General features: G+C 37.1%; 1 protein-coding gene across 1 annotated transcript; it reads right to left on the bottom strand.

Moving 5' to 3' along the window:
• Positions 1-1,672: 1,672 nt before the first annotated feature.
• Positions 1,673-8,599, bottom strand: vamp2 (vesicle-associated membrane protein 2). Its single transcript, XM_038292234.1, has 5 exons — positions 8,108-8,599; positions 3,763-3,865; positions 3,429-3,587; positions 3,281-3,332; positions 1,673-3,186 (listed from the first exon to the last, which is right to left on the bottom strand). Coding segments are annotated over exons 1-5 (333 nt in total). The 5' UTR covers positions 8,110-8,599; the 3' UTR covers positions 1,673-3,169.
• Positions 8,600-9,932: the final 1,333 nt, after the last annotated feature.

Genomic DNA, 9,932 nt, shown 5'->3' with positions numbered 1-9,932 from the left:
TGGTTTTCACACAGACAATAAAGCAAATAAATAAAAAGAAAACAAACAGGAAACAGAGAAATAGAGAGAGCACTCACTCATTTTCACCATTGTGACCAAACTGGTTGAGCACTCACAGGACAACAGTTGGATTTATGGAAACACACAAGTCCTACCCCAATCAGTAGTGTTATTTCACCTCAGAGCCCGCTGTGTGGTTACGTCCTGTACAAATGGCTAAAAGGACAACATTTTTAACCCTTTAATCACTTAATATTGCCAAAGGAATCCAATTTTACAGCTTTGTTAAGTGTATATTTTGTCCCCATATTTATTTTGGTAAATTGCAACAACTTAAACCTGAGGATATATTACCCCCTCCCCCCCAAAACCCCCAATGTTACACCACTAAACAATGCAGGTTGTTTTTCTCAGTTTTCTGATATCGATAAGTAGTTTACATATTTTAAAACCCAGCAACACTACGCAGACAAAAAAGGGAGAAGACTTGTGCTATAATAAGTTACAAGGTTCTGTGTCTACTAACTTTGTACAGATTGAAAGAAGCTCCAGGGACGTGGATCCACATGGCAGGGGGAGTTTCTTTTCAACGTTTTTAACTTGCATATTTCAGGATCGCCCATTCAAGAGTCAAACTTGACCCTATAAATTGTCTACAAAGTCTAATAAGATAGAAGCTATTTGAATCTGACCAGGATAGCTCAGGCAACCTGTTTCCTTCCGCTTGTCTGTGATGAGTATAGGCAGCGTTAGCACGGAAATTTGGTCTTTGGTAGTTTTACGTTTGCTCCTCTCTGAGGAGCAACAGGATGCTGGGTTTTCTATTAAGGTTAACAGATCTACAGCCTTGTTGTGTGTGTACTTCAGAGGTGAAGGAAAACTGACATGCCAAAGTCAGTGGAGCTATTCTAACACAAACATGCACACACTCACACTCACACAAATACAAAGAAGGAGTGAAGAAAGGTGGGCAGATTCACTACGTAGCTGGCAGAAGGGTAAAAGAGACAGGGTAACATTAAAAACTACATTTTAATAGATTAATTTAAGAGTTTTCATTGTACTGCAGCCAAATAGAAATTTTAGGCATTAATATTCTTCTCTTTTTGGGAAAAATTTTCACATTAATAATCAATGGTTTTGGTAGCTTTAAGAAATTTCTCACACATCCCCCCTACAGCACATGCCAAACTCTTTAGTTTGACACAGCTTTGGAAGGTTGTTAAAAACAATTAGGTGCTGTAAATTTGCCCTCTCTTTTACTAATCAAATATCAGCTATCATGCATACAAAAACGTGCCACCATAACAATGACAGTAATGATTAAAAAAGTGGTTTGAAGATACTCTAACACCAAACCAGTGAGTGCACAAATGAAAGAAATAACCGCAATAAGGAAAAGAAGTCTTTTTCCTTTAATGCTTGGCAGTGTGTAACGCAGAGCTGAACTACAAAAACACAGCAGACAGAAGTAAAGAGGAGCTTTGCTGTTAGAACTTTGTGTCCTCTTTACTTCTTCTGTTCCACACAAAAATATACTATGATAAAAAATAGAATCTATTATATCTAAAAAAAAAAGGAAAAAAAAAGGCCTTAACTAGAAGAAGAGACACTAAGACAGAACCACAGCACTAGCAAAACACTAGTTCTAGGAATGCTACGATTCTTTTTGTTTTGATTTACTTCTTTCGAAGATTGTTTCTTCGATTTTAATGTCCCACTTTTTTTTTTTTTCCAAATGTGCTCTTAACGTGGAGAAGTTCTGCTGCACCGGGGTTCCCTTTGGCCAGGCTGAACAGCCAGACGGCACCGTCGAAAACAAGGATGCTTGTGCAAATTCTAAATAGTTTACCGCCGTCAGCCAATTCTCCTACGAGTGCAAAGGGTGCCCTGCACTGAAAGTTCACTGAAAGTGACTGGGAACCAAGGCTTTTCAGTGTGCAGACGGCAGACCAGTGCAGCGTTGGCTTTATGGAATCAGTTCAAGCAACAGAACCATTCTATCCCCGTAATGATTGATCCATTTCCAATCCAAAATTACCCATTACGTACCAATGCATCCGAATGCATTTTTGTATAAGTGTAAAGTTAATGTTATATCCAGACTATGCAACAAATATATCCTTACACCTAAGCAGCATACTGACTTTCCCCTATTGTTTGCATGACTGTTACTGACGCACGCTTCATCGCTTGTATTTTTAAGGTACTCGCACTTCCATGTGCCACAGTAAGAGCATCTGCACTAGACTGCAATGATGGAATGTTTTCGAAATAAGACACTACGTAATTGTTAAATAAATAAAAAAAATAAATAAAGAAGAATCACCTACAGACATCGGTCCGTCCGTACTATGGCAGTTTAAAGTTGTTCAAGGGAAGCATGCTGAGAAAACAAGATGGCGCCAAAAGACACTTTGGATGGTCATATTTAAGAATCCATCTCAGATAAAAGGAGCTAAGTTTCATGAGGTTGGAAGAATAAAGATTATTCGCACAAATCATGCATGACTTCCTGACCGTAATGAGTGTGGCAAAACGCCAGAAGAGAAAAAAAATTTAGAGCGGTTTTTGTAGGAATTAACTATGAAGGCTAATTGTACGTCAAAAAAGCGAGAAGAAGAATCAGGGGGGAGTAAGGGGCAATGAGAACATGCAAGACGCACACTTTCATTAATAGGCAGTAGTCAACGTTAAAGCATACGTCAAATAAATACAAAAAAAATTAAAAAGTACAAAAAGCACACCCAAACACACACACGCGCGCCTACAAAACAGTATATCAGATATATATCAGAATAAAACTCTACAAAGAAATATCAGCTTTGTAACAAGTATCGCCAATTTTTGTTAAGGTTTCCGTTGTTGCATCGTCACAGGGGGTATAGTTCCCAGTATGTTAAGGTTGAAAGAGCCAGAAGTACCAAGAGAAGAAAGGGCCACACACTCACAGGACGAATATGGACTGGGATCCAGAGGCAAGGCTGTGGAACTATGGGTGGGAATGGGGCCTTGAAGGGTTGAGGGGTGTTATATCGAGGCTAGCTGGGGGGAGATATACGTACATACAATAAATCAATTAATCTGTGGTTAATTTTGTCATCAATTAGAGGGTTTTTTCTTCTGTAGTAGGGAAGCTTGGGTCAGACTGGGGTAGGAGCGACTCTGCTTAGGTGCTGAAGTACACTGTAGACAGATAGAGTGGAAAAAAGTTTTACAAGATTTAAAAAACAAGGATTATTTTTTACAGGTGTACACAAGACCAAAAAGGGTTTCTTACCAATAATGACAATGAGGACAATCACACATATCACACCCAGGATAATCATCATCTGCAGTCAGCAAATTTCCAGGGAAAGAAATATAAGTTAGAAAAAAAATCCCTGACATTAATATTGCTTTCTAACAGAATGAGCTTGTGTTCTCACCTTGGCATTCTTCCACCAGTATTTATTCTTCAGTTTTGCAGCGCTAGTCTCAAACTGAGAGGCTCCAGCCTGCAGGGCATCAGCCCTGTCGTCCAGCTCTGACAGCTTCTGATCACGCTCCAGAACCTTGTCCACGTTTACACGCATAATATCCACCACCTGAGGAAAGACACGTGGTAAAGCAGGATGACTCGATGTTAAGGATTGACACAAGTCTGGAAATGAGTCTAATAGATTATGATAAAGAGTCAAAATGGTGTCAAACTGATCTGAGTGCTTTTTTTTCTACCTTTGTTTTACAAATATTTGAGATAGTAACATATGCTTTACTTACCTCATCCACCTGTGCCTGTGTCTGCTGCAGACGGCGGTTGCTGGTGAGATTGGGAGGGGGCTGATTCCCTCCCTCTGGTGCAGGGGCTCCAGCTGGGGCAGACCTGACAGTTTCAAAAACATACTATTGAGATTTCACACATGTTGAAGTACAGGTTTAATTTAGGGTTATTGCCTGGCAATAAAGGAGGCCAGAACAAAGCGAGACAGTGGTACTTTGGGATCTATTGAAAAATAAAGAAAGCAATGGATAAGAGCAAAAACAAATTGTTAAAAAAGGACAATATATGTAAAATAAGATTTATACTTTAAAAGCCTTCATTGTAACAGCTTGTAACAGTTTATGTGTTTTGGTTTGGATGTTGTGATTCCATTTAACGTCAGCAGTTTAAAAACTTTATGTAGCTGGCATGAATTTAGCAATTTTTGCCTCTGAAAAAGGGTGCTGGGCAGATCATTTTAGCTCCCTTCACTATTCTCTGCAGGGCCATGTTTCTTAGAGCTGGTGTAACCATCCTAATATGCACTATATAATACATTAAAGTAAATGTACATCTGAAAATATATAAACGTAAAACTGAGCCATTCAAGTTCAAACAGGGGCCATTGAGAGCAAAAAGAAAAGTATGCATTTTTTTGCTTGTCTTAAGCTAATTAAGATGGTTCAGAGAGTTGAACTGTACTTTAATGCAAACAGCAAAATGAGTTTAACTAAAGAAAAATCATTAATGGTGGAATTTTAGTAAATTAAACTGAAAGGTGGTGGCAGGTTTGTACATAACAGAAGAATCAGCGTGGATTTTCATTTAGCCTTCCTTTGGACGCTCTGTCCACGGATGATGGCAGCAGTGACTGGCAGAAAGTTAAAGTGAGAGTGTCATTATATCAAGAAAAAGTGAGTGTGAAGGAAAATTCCTCCCATGTTAACATGTATCATGTTCTGCTGCAAAAATATCAAGGATTGAGATATTTTTCAAGGTTTTGAAAATATAAACCAACATAGGTGGTGATGCACAGCGATCTGCCTGTTTTTTTCTTGATTGGCTTTGAAGGGAGATTTAAACAGTCAAAAATATGGAAAATGTTTTCTTTCCCGTTGAATTAAAATATAAACTGAAACAATTTTTTTAGTTGAAAGGAACAGACACCACCTTCTTCCAGATCTTTTGTTTTGATGTCTGTGAAAATGCAAAACTACTCTTCTAATCAGAGAGCTTGTAGCATGTTTTTCTTTTGTAGAAAAGGAAAACAGTTTATGTCGTCCTCCTTTGATCTTAAACAAGCCAAAATCAATATGCTCCTATTTATTTTTTACAGCATAATCAATTCTCAAATTACACTTATGTGTACTATTGATGTCTATTAAAACTTCCGATTTTTTTAACAGTTCAAACTGTTCTCTTCCAAACTTCTTATAATCATTTAAAAGGAGTTTAAATAAAAATGTACCTTTCTTCTTTTTGCCAAATAACAGCTGAGTTTGATTCAAAATAGAAAATGAAAATAGTAGCTATTTTTTGCTAATTTACGCATCATTTTGTCCCCTTTTCAGTCAAAAAAGAGCTTAACTTTTAAGATCTGAAGACCAGCATGTTCTGAATAAATAAAGCTCACCCATTGATATAATTGTGAATAATTGTCTTTAATATTTGTAAGTTCTTATTTTTTAGCACAGATATAAAACTTTGCTGACAGATAAAGATCAAATACATGAATTAAGCAATATCCTAATTTCCCAGTTTTAACATCATTGAACCCAACATTTTAAATGGGTTTGTTATATGCCCATGGCTGAAGTATTAAACTCAGAGTTATCTTAGCTGAATTTACAAGAATGTACATGTTGGATGCATAACTCTGTATAAAGGTCACCTCTCTATGCTCACACTACACTAATCCCCTAACAACAAATCCTTTAGCATAGCTGGCCTGTGGGTGCTTGAGGTCAATTTCATCCCAAGCAGTCAGACACTCAACGTATCATTTTAATGTTTATTTCTAGAAAATTAGCTGTCCGATAACACAGGACTAACATTTTCACAAATCAACAAGTACATTTGAGCCAAGTTGGCTCATTTATTTTTTGGAAAGTTATGTTTAAACTTTGCTGCAGTTGTTATGTGAGTTATTTTATTTTTATTTATTTAGTTGCACCTGCTAGCAATGAGTACCTTGACAAAGGAGCAATGTGTGCAGAAGTGTCATCACTTGCCAACTAACACCAGAAAGACTTGCCAACGTAGCGCCTGCATCCTGTGTCGTCAGCTTCGGCATCCTGTGAAAACTGCCAGCTGTGTTTCCATCCAGCCTGGTGGATCTACTGTGCCTGCTCTGTGCTACACTAGTGCAAAAAATATCTGTGCCTTTGTAGAATGAAACTATAGCCTCTTAAAGATCTTTAACCAATCTCGTGCCTCTAAAAGCTATAAGATCTATAAGATAAGAACTATTTACTTTTACTGGTTCCCAGGTCAGATTGAAAACTAAAGGGAACTTCAATGGGCACAGTTTCAAGGCTCTGGTAAAGACCCCTATTTTGAATTAAATCTGCCCAGGATTATGAAAATACAATGAAATAAACCATATTTTCAAGGTTTAGCTTTGGTTGAATAGTGTGTGATTTTGTTTGATGTTTTCTTTCACGGATTTTTAAAAATAATTTCCTAGCTTAATTATGATCTAGTAGCTCATTTGTAAAGGTAGGAATGTTTTATACTACTACAGCCTAATCTTTAAATCTCTGCCACATTGGATTTTGCTTAAATATAACCAAAGAATATGATACAAGATTTTATATAATTATAATTCAAAGTGAATCCAAACAATTATTAAAAACCTGGTGACACATATTTAAAATAATGCAAGATAATCCATTTAAATCAAATATGAATATGATCAATGATGAAATCAGATAAATATATATCGTTGGACCTTTAACAAACTTAAAAATGTGTCTGAGTTCAGTCTGTTATAATTCTCATGTACAACATTTGATTGGATTGATGTTGGTTTTGGATGTGTTTCATAAATGAATAATTAAATAAATGGTGTGACTGGAAATGCATGCCGTTTCATTTTCAGCACCCTGGACAGTGACATTTCAGCACTGGACAGCGCCTCAGCACCTCTTTCCGTTTGATGCTACATGACTTCGCTCTTATTTTAAGACTTATCTTATGAAACAGCCACTAAGTTCAACGATGACATACCAGTCCTGTTAAATCTTATCCCACCGAGGGCGTGGAGGGATTCATTTTCATGAAAGCCACCAAGGGAAAAACTTATCAAGTGTGAGGCCACGGGTGGATGATATGTTGACACGAGACAATCTAAATGTCATGCGAAGCCTGAAAAACAGAGCTATCATAGCTATATTTTATTTAGCACACCCTTTATATATGAATGCTCATCACAATGATACAGTATATATATAAAATACACGAATTAATTTGTTAAATTTGTGTTAAATGACCAAAATAACACAGCTACGATTAATTGTGAGCAGATATGTAGGCCTAGCTGTCCGCCCTCGCATGACGATCGACGACATACAGCAGAAGGCTAGGCTATCCCCACCCCCCTCTGTGGGCTGCAAATATCACGGAAACTAGGCCTAAACTGAATTCAAAGCTAACATTTCGTTCCAAAAAAAAAAAAAAAAAAAGGTGATCGAGCGATGGATATTTGTTAGTTTCTGTCGACGCTTTGCTGCCTTCACGGTTGAAACCGTGAGGGTTTGTTGAGCTTTGTGTCCTTGCTGCTTCTAGAATTAGCTTCCTTCGTCACCTGCTGTTTAGGAAGACCAACATGAGGGGGTATGTTCATTAGGACATGTTGGACACTGTTTTCCTGCTGATTTATTTATTTATTTTTTTATTGGCAAGGGATCATTTCATACACAGGTGCCTTTTTATTCAAAATGTAGAAATGTAGCAAAACATAACGACATAAATATGCGTGTGTATTAGAAAGCATCGGACAAATAAGAGCAAGGAGATAAAAAAAAACTAAGCTCATTAAAAAAAGAAAAAAAGAAAAAAGGAACATTATAGGGCCAATAACGTCACTAAATTAGAGATGAAGCTGATCTGCTCAAGGTTAGGCCGATACCATAGCTTTTCCTTAAACGTTATCAGACTCTTAAATTTAAATTCCTGCGATTTATTTGACTATTAAGAACGTGAGAGACGGAAAATACTGCGCGATACAGTGGAGAGGGGGGGTGGGAGCGCGCGAGGAGACGCTGTAAATCCCTAAAATAGCTGCTCAGGTTCAGTCGTGAGCGCTGAATCGCATCAAGTGGGGATTTTATTTTAAAATGAGCTTTATAACGGGGTTGTACTTACATGTTCCTGGCGGTATTAGCTCGACAGCTGCAACTGAAATCCGGAGTGAAGATGTGAGCGCGCTCTAAGTGGCTGGCAGATGGATGTGGATTGTCTTCTGCGCTCCTCTCTGTCCTCTGGCAGCCTTTGGTTGGTTATTGTGGCGTTTTTTCCCTGCCTCTGTCCTATGAGCAGCGGTGAATGTCTCCCCACGTTACAGGAAAAAAAAATAAAAGAGCAAAAAATGATTTTTCTCTCTGTGTTTTCTTCCTGGCGATGCGGCACCTGTAGGCTGTGGAACCCGGTCTGTGCGGTAATGAAGGTGTAATAAACAGCCGCTTGGATTAGGGGCACAAAGATGGCTGGATGACGTCAGCAGCGGCGAGTTTCATGTTGAAATGGGAGACTCGCGCTTCAAATACGGCGTTTTTATCCCCCCCCTAGAGATAAACTGTTATGCTCAGATATCGTAACTGCACACCCTTCAAATAGTATACATGTTATGTTTATAATAGGAGTTAAAGCTCATTTAAAGGAGCTAATGTTGATTTCAAACGTGTATGTCAACAAAATGGCGTTCTCGGAGAGGGGGTGTGGCGAAGCTCACTGTAGGAAAAAAAAAACTACCTGACAGTAAATTATTTTTTTAAGAGGTAGAGAAAATTTGGAGTCTGAATTTGATTTTTTTTTTTTTTTTCTTGAACCAACTGTTCTCAATGGGATTCAACATGCTTACTCTAAGACTTGACATACTGGACCATTATTAATTTGGACTCTGGAGCCCATGATTTTTACGTGTTTAGTTATTTTGCTAGTGTAAACTTTCCAGATTTACTGAAAAAAATCTAGAAGCTTTTCATGAAATATCCAGTTATTTGAAATAGGCAGGATTTCCTTGTATCTTAAATGTTTATTCGCCTTTTATATGACTAATTATGCTATGATTTTAAACTTATTTCATAATATATGGTTTGTCACTTATAACTCTGAAGCACTTTAGAATGTTTTGATATTAACTGTTATAGTAAAGTGACCATGATTCAAAACAGATGGTCTTTTCTGGTTTTGTCACTAATGCTTATATTGTTTTGGAATTACAGGTCGCATTAATCACTGAAACAAACTTTATGACAATCTGAAGAGCAAAAAAAAAAGGGTTTTTGTTTTTTGCTAACAGTGCCTTTGGTTTTAAAGTCAACCACATGATGGCGCCAGTTGACAACTGTATGTCCCTGAGTGTCACCCAAAAAGAAAGTCTTTCCTCTAGAAACAGTCTCTGTCACAATGGTATGGTTTATTGACACCAAACTTTAACCCAAATGATACACACAGTTATAGTTCATGTAATTATGCAGCCAAGTAAAACCTGGAAGATAAATAAAATGGTGATTTTTAGTAAATTAAACTGAAATTGATACCACAGCTGCATAAACACATAATACATTATTTGTCTGTGGTTCTCAACTCCAAGTTAACTTTTCCTGTTCCAGTGACGACAGGTCTGAGGAATGTGAGCACACCAAGAAAGGCATCAAATAACAACTATTCTTCAAAATCAATTAATTGTTGAATGTTTCTTTTATTATGTTATTTCCATGAGGTTATTTATCAATTTCAAACTAGGTTAACCTAGACTATCCCAGGATGGGATGTATTTAAAAAGAAGAGTTTTCATCTTGAATGGAACCTATATACATATTAGAAATCCTAACATTTGACTTTATTATTGCTATTTATTGCTTTATTATTAATGCTATATTTTTTCCAGCAAATGGCCTATTTTAGAGGTGCATGTCTCAGTTATTAATTATTAAAAAACTGATTTTGATTATTCTACTTGAAAACA

This window comes from Cyprinodon tularosa, unplaced genomic scaffold (assembly GCF_016077235.1).
Source record: "Cyprinodon tularosa strain WSP-4 unplaced genomic scaffold, ASM1607723v1 ctg31, whole genome shotgun sequence".
In the NCBI taxonomy this organism is placed as follows: domain Eukaryota; kingdom Metazoa; phylum Chordata; class Actinopteri; order Cyprinodontiformes; family Cyprinodontidae; genus Cyprinodon; species Cyprinodon tularosa.
This window is presented reverse-complemented; position numbering and strand designations above follow the sequence as displayed.

Coding starts and splice junctions, on each gene's coding strand:
- vamp2 (XM_038292234.1), bottom strand. Junction 3,588..3,762: donor CACAGGCACAGGTGGATGAG/GTAAGTAAAGCA, acceptor GTCTTTCCTCAG/GTGGTGGATATTATGCGTGT. Junction 3,333..3,428: donor ACTGGTGGAAGAATGCCAAG/GTGAGAACACAA, acceptor TGCTGACTGCAG/ATGATGATTATCCTGGGTGT.